The sequence below is a fragment of the Camellia sinensis genome, chromosome 2 (assembly GCF_055761805.1).
Source record: "Camellia sinensis isolate YWXY chromosome 2, ASM5576180v1, whole genome shotgun sequence".
Taxonomy (NCBI): Eukaryota; Viridiplantae; Streptophyta; class Magnoliopsida; order Ericales; family Theaceae; genus Camellia; species Camellia sinensis.
The window spans coordinates 171,847,298-171,861,959 of NC_138962.1; the positions used below are offsets into that span (position 1 = coordinate 171,847,298).

Consider the following 14,662-nt stretch of genomic DNA (forward strand, 5'->3'; position numbering starts at 1 on the left):
AAGCTCCCAGAAGTTTCGTGCCTTTGCAGACCGCTCGAGCGAAGGAAGTTGCGCTCGAGCAACCACTCACGTTTTGCATGTCCGCTCGAGTGAGGAAAGCTATGCTCGAACGGTGACCCTGTTTTCAAAATTTTGACCAAGTGTTTCAACTCATATTTTGGCATCCTCATTGCATCTTAGGCATTCCTAAGCCTTAATTAAGACATAGTAATGAGGATATGAATTAAAAACACACTAAGAAAGGAATGTACTATGTTAAGAGATTACAAGAGTGTGTTTTGAGCAATGCGTTAAGCAAGAACAAGAAACCTATGTGAAGAGAGCTAAGCGGTGATGGCCAAGTACATGTATAATGATAAGACATGTTTTGTGCTATGTGTTTGTAGGTCAACGCTCGAAGATTGATTGACCGTTTACGGGAGCCCACTATGAGTAACATTATTCTAAAGATATGTTCCTATGAATTATGTTCGAAATGATATACGATAAATTATGATTTTTGAAATAATATTGTTTGTGTGTACGAATGTCCTATGTTTGAAATCTATTATGGCATCCATAGATAGTCCCAAGTCATGGGGGATGGCATGTTAATGCGGGTCCGTGACATAAATGTGATTACGAGATCTCGTTAGCCACTTCATTGTGGTGATATGTGTTTAATCGGTATCCGAAACCGATTACTCTAGTCGGATGACGATGTGATATGTTCTATTGGATGTACCATTATGATGTTCGGATATGAGAATGATTATGTTATGATTTGTTTTGCAAATATGACATGTTCATAATTCATTCACTAACCCCTTTACTTTAATGTTATTCACTGGGCTTTAGCTCACTGTGTGTATATATATATAGGTGAGCGTTCTGGAGATCAGGCCTGAAGACTTTTTTCTAGATTCGTGTTCTGTTGTCAGCCAATCATTGTGCCTCACTTGAAGGTTCTTGAAATGTCACGTGTTATAAGCTCCAGTTGTTTCTATATATAAGACTTTGTTTGTTTTTGTTGGTTGTACTTAAGATGCTATAGTTAAGTGTGTGGGTATAACGTAAGAATGACTTTTGGATATGTACATAAAGTTTTGAATTTTCTGTTTCATATAAGTCAGCACAGCTCATTGGATAATTATATTTATGTATTTGCTTTCTCTAGCCCCTTATTTTGTTAATCTGTTTCAGAGGCCTTCGATAATCTTAGGATTACTGGCTGGTTACGATGCTAAACCTATAGGGGCGGATTTGGGTCGTGACATATAGTTTGACTTAAATTTCACTTTAATCCCTACACTATAAGTTTAATTTCAATTTTATCATTCCATTCAACTTACTATCCAAATTTTCTATAGCAAATTATATTGTAACCCTTGTATTTTGATCCTTATGTCATATTGATCCCTGTAATTTAAATTGACTCGATTTTGTCTATGAATTTATGACATTGTCTCAGTTTAGTCTAATTGAATAAAATCGTTAACATCTTTTTTTAATAAAAATGCATCTATAAGTTGCATGTGTCATGATTTTATGGGCAAAGTAATAAGTTTGCTCAACTTAGCGAGTTAATCTCAATTAATTCAGTGATTATTTTTTGTCAAAAACACTAACGATTTTATCAATTGGACCAAATTGACACAAAATCTAAAATTAAGGGTCAAAATTGAGCTAAATGAAAGTGGAGGGACCAAAATGACATCAAAGGCAAAATGTAGAGACCACCAATGTAATTTGTCCTATTTTCTATCTATACACCTCAGGTGCTTGAAACGTGTTACAAAATCATTAATTTTAATGCCAGATTTGAATTGAAGGACAAATTAAAATTGTATTTAAAGTGTAAAGACCGAATTATTAAAATTAAAACAACGGGGATCGAAATAAAATTTTGATCAAATTACCACATTTAAAAGTGTAATTTACCCTTAAAATAATTTTAGTGTGATCACATTTGAATACTATATTTAAATATCATCTGACTAACTATTTTACATGGCATTATATCAGTTGCAATTTTAAATAAACATAAGTGGAGCATATCAAATCAAGTGATATGTAGTTAATGTAATGTAAAACATCAAATCATATGTTTCTCAAATATGATATCCAAATTTGGTCATTATAATTATGATATTCAAATTTGGTCATTATAATTATTCTTTATAATATTCTAGTTTCATTCTCCATTTTTTCCACTTTGGTCATGGGCAATTAGGGTTTCTACCAGGACCACCATAGTAAATGTAGTTGCCCCAGACATTATTATTGCCCATTCGAACATTGTAGCAATTGGATTGCGGAGCAAAAGTGCTAACACCTATAGGAGCTATTAGATTGTTGGAACCATCTACTATCTGGATGTTCTTGATGTAACTAGCTTTTCCAAACCCTTCTTTGGGGAAATGACCACTCCCCATTTGGGTGGTGGTGTGTTGCCCACCTGACGCATAGTTCAGCACCTCTCCTCCCCACTCAATTTTTGAAGCACTGTCAGCAAGGTATGAAAACAAGGAGGTTGGCCAGTAACCCACTACCTCATTCCCAAATTGCAACCACCAGGCACTTGTTGTTGTGTCCTATCAAATTACAACACCCATTATTAACAAAATCAAAAAGATGTTCAAGAGAGAAATAAATAAATAAATAAAGAGTTCGATAAAATATTTCAAAGAGTGGAAAAGTTATAAAATGAATAAGTCACTTTGGCATTGACTGTTCTTTGAAATTATGTATTCTTTTTAATTTTTAAAAATTTTCAACAAAAATCACTTTTTCAGTGTCTAAAAAAAATCATTTGTCGGAACTTGAACAATAAAATAATAAAATCTACCATTTAAAATCAACCATTTATGTGATTGTTGCAGTTATTTTGTGCACCACTACTACTAAACATATATTTGTGTATATGATAGTAAACAGAGATATAGACATAAAAAGAAAGGCACCTTGGAGTGCTGGCTTTTTAGTTAAAATAGTTAAAAAGTCAAAGTATTAAATCACATCTTTATTTTTACTTTTTTTTTCATGTCTTTTCATAAAAAAATATTAAAAAAACAATTAAAACAGCCACATACCAATACCAAATATTTTGAGAATGTTTGGAAACAGACTATTTTAATTGATTTTTACACGAAATTATATTTTCGCCACCCATTTTTTTTGACTGAATAAATCTTTGTTGTGAATATATCACATTTGCGAACTAAAAAAAAATTGGTAGCCAAAAGTTTACGCTTTTGTTGACTAACGTGATTTACTTGCAAACATGTTGTTTTTTGCGACTAATTTGAAATATTAGTCGCCAAAAATAGAGACAGGAGTGTGAAAAAATGGATGGGAGACATTAAACTTTTAGTGACTAATGAAATTTATTCGTAGTTAGCGAAACGACGTCATTTTGCTTGTTGGACACATGCTGGGACAAATAAATGACACCAGTGGTATGTAAAAACACATATTTGCCCACTCAAAAAAAAAAATAGTAGCCAAATGTTTTTATTTTCCACGACTAATGTGATTTAGTCACAGAAATATTGTGTTCTGCAACTAATTTGAAATATTGGTCATGAAAACTAGAAGAGGGAAGGTGAAAAAAAAAAAAAGGGAAAAAAAGCAAGAACCAAAAAAAATTTAGCGACTAATGAGTTTTGGTCCCAGATATCAAAATGATGTCCTTTTTATGGTTAGCATATATATTGTATTATGTGGCAACCAAGTGATTGGTCGGGAAAATCAACTAATACTTATGGCGACTAAATTTGCTAGTCATTGTTTCACTACTCACCATTGTTTTTAAAAATTGGATCGGTAAGCAAACTAGAAAAGGAATCGGATAACCAAGTCATCGGTTTAACCATCAGGCCAAAGTGGAATCAAATCATGACATCATAATTATTTTATAAATTTATTAAAAAATATTTAATAATAACATAATAATTAAGATACATTTATTTAAATTATTTTTAAATTTTAAGATAAATTTAAAATTCAATAAATATACTTATATTTATTATTTGTAAAATTTATTAATTATATGTAATGTTTGAAAGAAAATGTAATACTATGTCACATTCAACTTTTGTTTATATTTGCTATATATATAGATATATAGCAAATATAAACAAAAGTTGAATGTGACATAGTACTTTGTTACACTTCCATGTGATTCTATATTCAACTTTACCAAGCAATATAATATCACAAACATAATTGCCATCTGGCAAAATGGAGGATCCTAGATTGGTCGACTGTTCAGTTTGAACTGGCCGATCCTATTCGATTTTCAAAAGTTGCTACTCACATTTGGCAACCAAAGGTATTGGTTCGCTTATTGTTGGTCGGGGAAACAATACTTTTGGTGACTAACATTTTTAGCTACCAAATGGCTTAGTCACAGTAGTTATATGTTCAACGACCAAAAGTTTAATTGCCAAATACTTGATTTTGCCGACTAATAATTGTTTTAGCCCCATATTACTTTCCCCCACCATGTATTAATGACTAAAGTGACGACCAAAATTTTTTGTTGCAGAATGCTTTTGCCAATTAAAATAGCCTTATACGACTAAAATTTAAGTCGACAAAAGGATAATTTCACTGCTTATGGCAAATTGGTATATTTGGCTTCATGGAAACAAGATTGTTTTTACCTCACTCCCTAATGACATCGTTAAGCCTTCGTTTGGGATGAACTTTTTTAGTCTGATTTTTTGGCTATTTGTATAGTGACCCTGGTTTGAATCCAACCCCGTTTATGTTTTGGGATCTGGGTTTCATTGCCCTTTTTGGTTGTTCATGTCTTGCTTCTACTAATTGTTGATTGCATTTGGTTATTAGAGTGTCTTGGTTGCATTAGGAACATGTTGGTAACTTGTTTTTCAAACTTTTTTTGCCCAGAATTGTGCTTCTGCGCTCGAGCTGCACTTCCTGCGCTCGAGCGGTCATTTTGAACCAGCACTTTTGCAAATCTGTAGAGATATTGAGAGTTTCCATTCATTGCTCAAGCGGCCATTCTCACGCTCGAGTGGCGTTCGCTGGAGCAGTACTTCTTGTGCTCGAGCGGTGGTCACTTGTCTGTAAAACTTCTGAGAGTTTGTATTTTACGCTTGAACGGCACTTCTTGCGCTCGAGCGGACTGTGTCTATATAAGGTCGCAGTGTGCTAAAAAAGTCATTTTTTTGCTTTTGTCTCTCTTATCTCTCTTCATTTTCGTCATTGTTAGGGTTTCTTGGACCTAAAAGCTTGGGTTTCGTCTAGTTACACCCATTTTCTACCCCTAGTCCTATAGATCAAAATGTAGAGGGTCGTGAGGGCTTTCTTTTGATCTGAGAGGATCTTGTTTTCATTGCCGGTGGATTTTTGGTTTCTCTCCCCTTCACTGCAAGAGGTGGGGATTCTTGAGCTTCTCTTCAATACCTCACTATGGATAGACTTGTGGTAATTTTTATGGCATTTAAAAACATAGTTTATTGTTGAGTTTTGTTAAAAAGCATATAGCTGAAATCGGGTTTATATTGGTGAGTTCGTGGGTTGTGTGTAATTGGTTGTGAATTATAAATCATGTTTAGGATATAAATTGGAAAGATTGGGTGTTTCATTTATTGATTTGGAATATAAAAGAGAAGTTTAATGTTAAATAGAAATGGGGTTATAATGTGGTTGTTTATGAATAATTGGAGTTTTGATTTAATGTTGGTGGACGTGGCCGCTATGGTGTTGGGATTTCGAGTACAAAGGTTTTACTTTCAAAACAAAATGGAATTGATTACCCCTTTTTTATAAAACTTGAGAGTTGGCAATAAACAAAAGTGTGAAATTAGTTAAGGTGTATTTATGATTTCGGATTATGTAATCGGTGTCTAGAGTTTTGTCCTTGGCCATCGGTAGAGGATGGAATTGATTGTTGTTAGATATATGCCATGTGTACTGTTGTAGGATGGATAATGTGATATGAGATGATATAATGTTGGTTGTAAGTGAACTTTGTAAAGAGACAATTCCAGTGTTGAGTTATGGATTATGTTGTTAAAGAGGTAATTGGAACATTTATAAATGTTGTTTCTATTGTGAGACTGTTGTTGAATAGTTATGGTTTTAAGGTTTAGTACTCCATGATGTGTTTTGGGTTGTTTGAAATAAAGGAAAACCCGTGTGGAATAGTGGTTTGCGGTATATATTTTAAAGGAAATGAGTTAATGTAATTAATGGATTGTGGCTATTATGGTGATAATTGAACTAGGTGTATGTATTACACCCGTGTAGTATTCTATTGATTAGCTTGTATGCTTTTAATGTGATATTGTTTGGGGGCCGTTTCGTGCCGTATTGTAGCCGCCAAAGTGTGGCGCCTTGACAGAGGTTTCCTTGTCCCTTTTAGTTTGTGTCTGGTAAAGTGTGAAAAGGGGGTTCGTTTCCCGCCGTATTTTAGCCAGCAAGGCATGGCGCATTGTGATAGGTTCTTCGTTCCCTTCCGGTTTGTGCTCGTCAAAGTATGACCTGAGGAGCAGCTCCTTCCGAGTGAGGCCGGTAAAGTGTTATGTGGTATTAGTATTGTTGGATCTGCATCTGTGCTGTAGGCCAGTGGAAATGAGATTGATTGTATGTATTACTTCAGTTATCCCGTTTTTGATATATATATACGTGTTGTTGGTTTTCGTATTAGGGAGACGAGATTGGTGGTATGTATTACTTCGGTTATCTTGTTTGAATATATATATATATATATATATATATCTTTGTGTGTGTGTGTGTGTTAACAGTTTCATATTGGTCTTTTTTTAAGTCCTTGGGCCTATGGTCAGGGAAGGTTGTAGATATATATGTTGGGATGTAAATGGTTATGGAGTATTAAGAGGTAGAATGGGGATTATGATTTGCATGTGGGGTTATATTTTCAGAACGGTCGTTTAAATGAGATTCTTTTCTATTAATTTGGGAAGTTTTATCAAAGAAATAATGAGGTTTTAAAATATTTTCTTTCAAAAGTAATGATGGGAATGTAAAAGAGAAGAATTGATTTCATACGGAAATGTGTCAAGAGGAACGTTTTGAGAAAAACACAGTTATATGTGTATATTTTGGATATTAAATGTCACACTACTTATATGGTATGTCTTGATGCATTTATCATCATTTTTATCTATATGTTGTAATTGGTTAGGATCTTTGGGATCTCTACTGGGCTTAGTGCTCATTCCACTTGTTGATAAAACTTTTTGAGGTACAAGGTTGGAGGAATCATGTATCACTTGAAGTATTTTAATTGTTGGCCACGGGGCCCTTTACTTGTTGGTCGTGGGCCATGTATTGTATAAGGGTAAATCCCTTCTATTTTATTTATTATCATTCAATGTAATCCTAAGGGCATTATACTATGTCTTATTTATATCATCATTGTTTTCGTGAGAGAATGTTGTTATTTATTCTTGTGCATGTTCTCAAATAAATGGAATTATTATAATGGATTTGGTAATGGATTCGGTTAATAAAAGTTGGGATGTGACAACTTGGTATCAGAGCGAGTCGGGTCAAGTACCTTCGGCTCGTGGGAAGTGGTTTTACCATAGTGGGTTTGCTATTCTTGGTGAGGATGTTAGATATAGATAATTCATGTGTTACGACCTTATATGTTGCATTTATGTGAGTACAGGGTCAAGTTTCCTAAATAATGCTTGTCACCGGTGAACTTACTTTGAGGTTCTATCAGAAACACGGCTAACCAACGTGGTTTCTGATAGGAATATCTTAAGAGTTCCGAGGTGAGTGGTTATCTCGTGGATTTGATCCGATTATGTGATTAAGTGTTTAATTGTCCTTATGTGATAGAATTATGTGTTTTGGGGCTAAGTGTGTCTTGTAACTTAGCAGGGGTCAGTGTGTGCTTTGGGCAAGGCTGCCATGTTGTCTACTAAGTTTGTTGTGGTTTTGGTTTTATAGGATGTCTTCTTAAGGGAGTAGAGGTCATGGGGAAAGTAGGAGTGTCGGTAGAGGCACAGCTGTTCCGTTAGTACCTACCCCTGCAACGTCGAATGTGGGTGAGGAAGTTGCATGCAAGATTATGAGAGCAGTAAGAGATGCTCTAGCTCACAATGAGGAGGACCATGGGCATAACCTTAAGTTGACTAAGGAGTTTCTTCGCTCTAATCCACCTGTGTTCTTAGGGGAGCTTAAGTCGTTGGAGGCTGATGATTGGTTAGAACAAATTACTAAGACTCTTGATGTGCTCAAAGTCGAAGATGAGGAGTTGAGGGTTGTGGTGGTTGGTTTCTAACTGAAGGGAGACATCGGTTATTAGTGGAAGTCTGCGCGAGTTTTTGTGGGCACTACTTAGGTTGCTTTCACTGAGGCCTTTTTGGCTAAGTATCTTCCTCCTTCTGTTCGGGAAAGATTGAGGAACCGGTTGTTGAGTTGCGCCAGAAGGATACTCTATTGGCACAATTTAAGGCGAGATTCTCTAGTTTGTCAAGATTTGCTCCAGAGTTGGTTGCAACAGAGGAACAGCGTTGTCTTGAGTTCAAGAGAAAGTTGTGTGATGTTATTCGGAGAAAAGTTGCCGAGGCAAGGCATAGAGATTATCATGCCTTGGTAGAGGCAACGACTCACGTGGAAACCATTATCGACAGTGTTGGTCAGGATGAGGAGGAAGGGTCCATACCGGCAAGTTCGACTGTTCGGAGAGGTAGTAGACCTAGTAAGAATCAGAGGCGGGCAAGATCTCAAGCACAGGCGCAGTTGACGCCACAAACTACTTTTGTTTATTCAGACTCGTCCTGTGGAGGGTCTAGTCGGACTCAGGCGTCCTCAAGTCAATCTTGGAATAGGGGACCACCTTAGTGTTCTAGATGTGGTTGGACGGGCCATGTTTGGCGTCATTGCCCTCTGCGGGAGCAGAGCCAGTTTCAATAATCTAAGCGAGGACGGTAGTGAGGTTGGACATGTAAAGGAGTTTTGATGTTGTTTTGGACTTTGAGTCGTGAGAATAGAGGATTGGTGGTTTGGTTGTATTTGAAGTTGCTTGACACATAGTCACCTCGAAAATCATTTTCAGTTTTGAGCTAATGGTTGTAGAGTTGAGGGGTATTTCTGGTTGTACTTGGGGGAGTGGAGCGTCACTTATGGGTGTTTTTTGGTTGGTATGGGTGTGTAGAACCTTTTGAGTTGGGGTAACATGCTAATGTGTAAATTTTGCAAGCACTTTTGCACCATTGAATTATGTTGATTTATAATACTGGTGTGGTGTTGGTTTGGAACTTCTGGGATTTGGGAAGTTATTTGTGTTGTATTACATCTCTTGGCATTGTATTTATTTATATTCATTATTGTGATATAAATGTTTGTATTGAATTGTGAAATCATCATGGGTGTGATGGTTGTGATTGGGTGATGGCTGAGACTCACCGGATGTTGTTGAGAAATAAACTGGAAAGCAAGTTTGGTTTCATGGTGATAATTGAACTAGGCCTATGTATTACACCCGTGTAGTATTCTGTTTATTAGCTCGTATGCTTTTAATGTGATATTGTTTGCAGTCCGTTTCCTACTGTGTTGTAGCCGGAAAAGCATGGCGCCTTGATAGAGGTTTCCTTGTCCTTTCTGGTTTGCGCCCGGTAAAGTGTAAAAACCGGGTCCATTTCCCGCCGTATCTTAGCCGACAAAGCATAGTGCATTGTGATAGGTTCTTCTTTCTCTTTCGGTTTGTGCCTGTTAAAGTATGACCTGAGGAGCACCTTCTTCCAGGTGAGGCCGGTAAAGTGTTATGTGGTATAGGTATTGTTGGATCTTCCATCCGTGTTGTAGGCCAATGGAGATAAGATTGGTGGTATGTATTACTTCTGTTATCCCATTTTGGATATATATATATATACGTGTCATTAGTTTTCGTATTGTGGAGGCGAGATTGATAGTATGTATTACTTCGGTTATCTTGTTTGAATGTATATATGTGTTAACGGTTTCATACCGATCTTTTTTTAAATCCTTGGGCCTATGGTCAGGGAAGGTTGTAGATATATATGTTGGGATGTAAATGGTTATAGAGTATTAAGAGGTAGGATGGGGATTATGATTTACATATGGGGTTATATTTTTAGAACGGTTGTTTAAGTGAGATTCTTTTCTGTTAACGTGGGAAGTTTTATCAAAGAAAGAATGAGGTTTTAAAATATTTTCTTTCGGAAGTAATGATGGGAATGTGAAAGAGAAGAATTGATTTCATATGGAAATGTGTCAAGAGGAACGTTTTGAGAAAAACACAGTTACATGCGTATATTTTGGATATTAAATGTCACACTACTTATATGGTATGTCTTAATGATTCATCATCATTTTTATCTATATGTTGTGATTGGTTAGGATATTTGGGATCTTTACTGGGCTTAGTGCTCATCCCACGTGTTGATAAACTTTTTCAGGCACAAGGTTGGAGGAATCATGTATGACTTGAAGTGTTTTAATTGTTAGCCACGGGGCCCTTTACTTGTTGGCGGTGTGCATGTATTGTATAAGGCTAAATCCCTTCTATTTTATTTATTGTCATTCAATGTAAGCCTAAGGACATTATACCATGTCTCATTTATATCATCATTGTTGTCGTGAGAGAATGTTGTTATTTATTCTTGTGCATGTTCTCAAATAAATGGAATTATTATAATGGATTCGGTTAATAAAATTCGAGGCGTGACAATTTGATTATTTAGCCTAGCTAAAAAAGTAATATTTTGGATGATGTAGACAACCCATTTTTTACCACCCGTAAGACTTGGGCGCTACTGATGGTTTACTTGGCGATGAAAGATGTGTAGGGCAAAGGTTCGTTTTCTTCGGCAAGGAGAAAGACAAATCCCGACTTTAAATCCCCTTTTGGACCAAAACTATTTTGAATGGTTTTTAGGCCTTAAAACCCTCTCTTTCAAAATATTTTTGAAAATAAATTTTTACGATGCTCTGACGTTCGCATTTTGTTAAATGTTGCGCTTTTTGGTAAACCGAGCAAGGACAAAGTGGAAATGAATGAAGGAGAGATGAACTCTTGTGAAAATCTTTCAAAAGACCTTGTTTAGGGGTTTGGAGTTGAAGAATGGAGGAGAGGAGAGAAGAACACAAGTTGGAGAAGCAGTTGGGCATGAATCCCAGTAGGATCAAAACTGAGTAGTCTTCACTCAAATGGGCATAACTTTTTGCACACTTGAAATTTTGAAGTGAAGATAACACCACTAGAAAGAAGACTTCTAGGGCTACAATTTATGCTCAAGAATGACCTAAAAAGGAGTCCAGATGAAGGAGCTATGTCTGGTTGAAGTCGAGTCCAAAAAGTAGATTTTTCTGTCCAACCAGAGGTAGAAGTTTATGACCATGAATGGGATTTTTGGGTCATGTGCTGGCCATGAATGGCCAATTCCGGCCCCCTGCCGTCCAAGGGAGTGTGCTGCCGGCTAACAATGGTCAAGTGTCGGCCAACAGTGGTACAGTGCCGACCATAGATGGAACAGTGCAGTTTTCTGCAAATATTTTGCTTCCAGCTAGCACAGCTGTCCCTTTTGGAGATATTTCGACCAAAGCTTGATATTTTTCTATATATGAGAGCCTTATATCTCATATTCAAGGGGGAGAACATTGGAGAGCATTTTTAGGAAGAGCTTTAGGAGCCTCTCTCTCTAAAAACTTCTCTCTATATTCCTCTTTCTCTAAAGCTTTTGTGCTAGAAGGCTTGCATACAACCATCTTCAACCTATCAACCCTTAAGAAGACTTGATCACCATTGGGCTGAGGTCCCTTGGAACTTGTTTTGGGCTGCTAAAGGTGGTTTTGGTTCAAGAAAAGTGGCTGTTTGCTGCTGTGCTTCAAGGGTGAGCTTCTCCTTCTTTTAAGCTTATTTTTGTACACAATCTTGGCCACCTTTTTATGCTGATTTTGGCCTAGTTGTCAACTAAAAAAACCTTTGTTTTTAAGGCTTAAAAATGGTAGCTTAAAGTGTTTTTGGAGTTAGCAGTGTTTCACCCTCTTTGGTGGCTTATTTGCTAAGCTTCTTGCCTTCCTTTAAAGATTTTGAAACCATCTTGTTTTGGCCTTTTAACCATTGAATTCTAGAGGAATTTTAGTGATAGAAAACTTGTTTTGAGGCCTTAAATAGGAGGGGGTGGTCCCCCCCCCCTCATCTTCTCTTGTTGGCTCACGAAATGAGCATGAATTTCTCCTTCCTTTAGGCTGAGTTTGAGCATGTTTTTGTGACTTTTTGGACCTGCCATAACTCTATTTTTGGTTGATTTGATCACCTCTTGCATGCTTTATACACTTGTAGTGTAATCCTTCTTGTTGGCCTAACATGCTTCATGCTTTAGTTCATCATTCTAGCATGTGTTAGCTTTGCTCCAGCACATTTTTGCAATGATTTAACATGCTTAAGGTCTGTTTTAAGTGGTGTTGGTCATAAATGGCTTGCTTTGTATAGCTATGGCATAGTTGGCTTCACTAGTCTTGAGTTTTGAGGCCCTTAGCATACTATATTTGTGATGTTTGTGTGATATGGCATCATTTGATATGTAATTTCAGAGCATAAACTTCTGTCATACTCTCATGTTTATCACTCTCTAATTGTGTTTAAGAGTTGTGCCCTTATGCCTTGTTGGTGAGCCATCAAATGAGCATATCTTTCTTGCCATCTATGCTGCGAGTCTAGCATGTTTTTGCTACTGTTTTAACCTACCTTAAGTCTGTTCTGAATGGTTCAGGTCATTTCAACATTGCTTAATATGGTTGTAGTGTAAAGGGCCTTGACTAGCTTTGAATTTTGGGGCCTTTAACATGTTATACATGTGATGTTTGCATGGTATGGCACCATTTAGCATGTAATTTCAGTGCATATAGTGTAGTCACACTCTCATATACTTCATTTCTTCATAGCTTTTGAGGGTTGTGTATTATGGCTTGCTTACAGGCCAACATGTGTGCATGTTTGTCTAGTTTTTTGAGCTTCATTTCCAGCATGTTTAGGCCACTGTTTTGGTATGATTGAGCTCTGTCCAGAGCTGGTGTGGTTGTTTAGGTTATGTATTGCATGCCTCTTATATGATGCTCTTCACTAGCCTTAGTGTTTTAGCTCCATAACATGTCTTGCATGCATTACTTCCATGATAGAGTCTTGTGCATGCCACCTTAGCATTGGTAGATGAGCATGTTGCATTTTGCATTGCATCGTGTTCAACCGGACGTTATGTTGAACACAAGGTGGATTGGCCCACTTCATACTCAAAGTGATGAAGGTGAGTCAATCCCCTTTATCTCCGTTGCCTTTGATCACTCATGATAAGGCTGTGGTCTTAGTGTTTTGCTTGTTTTGTTTGTTGTGCATTCATCGAAATTGTGCAAGTTGGATCTTTGGCTATCATGCATTGTGATGCTTGATTGATGGTCTTCGATCCAATGATGCTTCTTCTCTATTGATGTTTTGAGGTGATATGGAGTGGCGTAGTACGTACATGCCCTTGGGAGACCCTCCATTTCCTCTGTTTTTGTGTTCTGTTGTAGAATGGTGTCAAAGCACACCAGTGGCCGGCAGTGCCACATTGGTGGCCGGCACCCTTCCTTTGTTGGCCGGCAGTGTCCACTCTTGGCTAGCAGGTGGCTGGCAGCCATCTCTCATGGCCGGCAGGCCACTGGTGCACTCCCCAGAACTGTTTTGGTAAGATTTAGCAGCAAGCTCTCAAGGACACCCTGCAGGCAGAGCCTCAAAGAGAGCAACCGGAGAGCTTTTCGAGGCAGCAACCAAGCATGCATCCTCTTCTTCTTCAAACAGAGCTGGAGCAGCTTAGTTTAATGCTTACTTGTTAGTTAGCATCAATTTGTAATTTGATTAGTTAATTCGTTAATTAATTAAGTGTTGTAGTAATTAGTAAGTAGATTGCTTATTATTCGATTTGGTTGTGTAATAATTAGTCTAATTAGATTAGTTAGCTAGCTTAGCTTTGCTTTCATTCGGACCCTTCGTCGAGAGGGCAAAATGTTGTAATAAGTGTGCGTGTGTGTGTGAATGTCTTCCAACCCCACATCTTTCTTCCTTTTATTTACCAACTTTTGATGGTTAGTTTTAGGACATGTTTCAATTAGCATACTTTATGACTTGCATGTGTGCATTCATTCATTTGTCTTGCATGCACCGGGCTCGGCGCATCATTCAAACTGCATTGTATTTCAATTCCTATTTGAATACATGTATCAAAGTGTTGCATTCATATGCCATTCTAGATAGCCGAGCCTATTTTAGTTGCATTTTTACATGTGTTGCATTAGGCATCTTAACATAGTTAGGATCGCGCATATTTCTAACTAGTTTTCTTTCTTTGGCTCGGAGTACACTGTGAGTGTTTACGCTTTAGCATAATGCATGAGATGTGTATGTTGCCATGTTAGCATGCTTGCCATGAGGCTATTTGCTTAATTGCTATAACTGCATGAATGTCTGTGGATGAAGGCTTTATTGTTTGAATTGGGACAATTCATCAAAATGTGCGTTTTAAGCCCACTTGAAATGGCAAAATCATGTTTTTCTAAGCCCACTTAAGGGTGGCAAATCCACGCTTTAGCTTACTTGTGAGTAGCACTTTCAAACTACTTTAAAAAACAAACATGAGTTGTTTTGTTTCAATCCGCATGATTGAGTCTATATTTGTAT

The 14,662-nt window shown here is 37.1% G+C and overlaps 1 protein-coding gene across 1 annotated transcript in view; it reads right to left on the reverse strand.

Moving 5' to 3' along the window:
• Positions 1 to 1,973: 1,973 nt before the first annotated feature.
• LOC114297460 (protein neprosin) overlaps positions 1,974 to 14,662 on the reverse strand; it is a 49,426-nt gene continuing 36,737 nt past the window's right edge. The window contains exon 7 of the mRNA XM_082916128.1: positions 1,974 to 2,573. Within this exon, the coding sequence (XP_082772254.1) occupies positions 2,199 to 2,573 (375 nt within the window). The 3' untranslated portion in view covers positions 1,974 to 2,198. The remainder of the gene's footprint in view (positions 2,574 to 14,662) is intronic.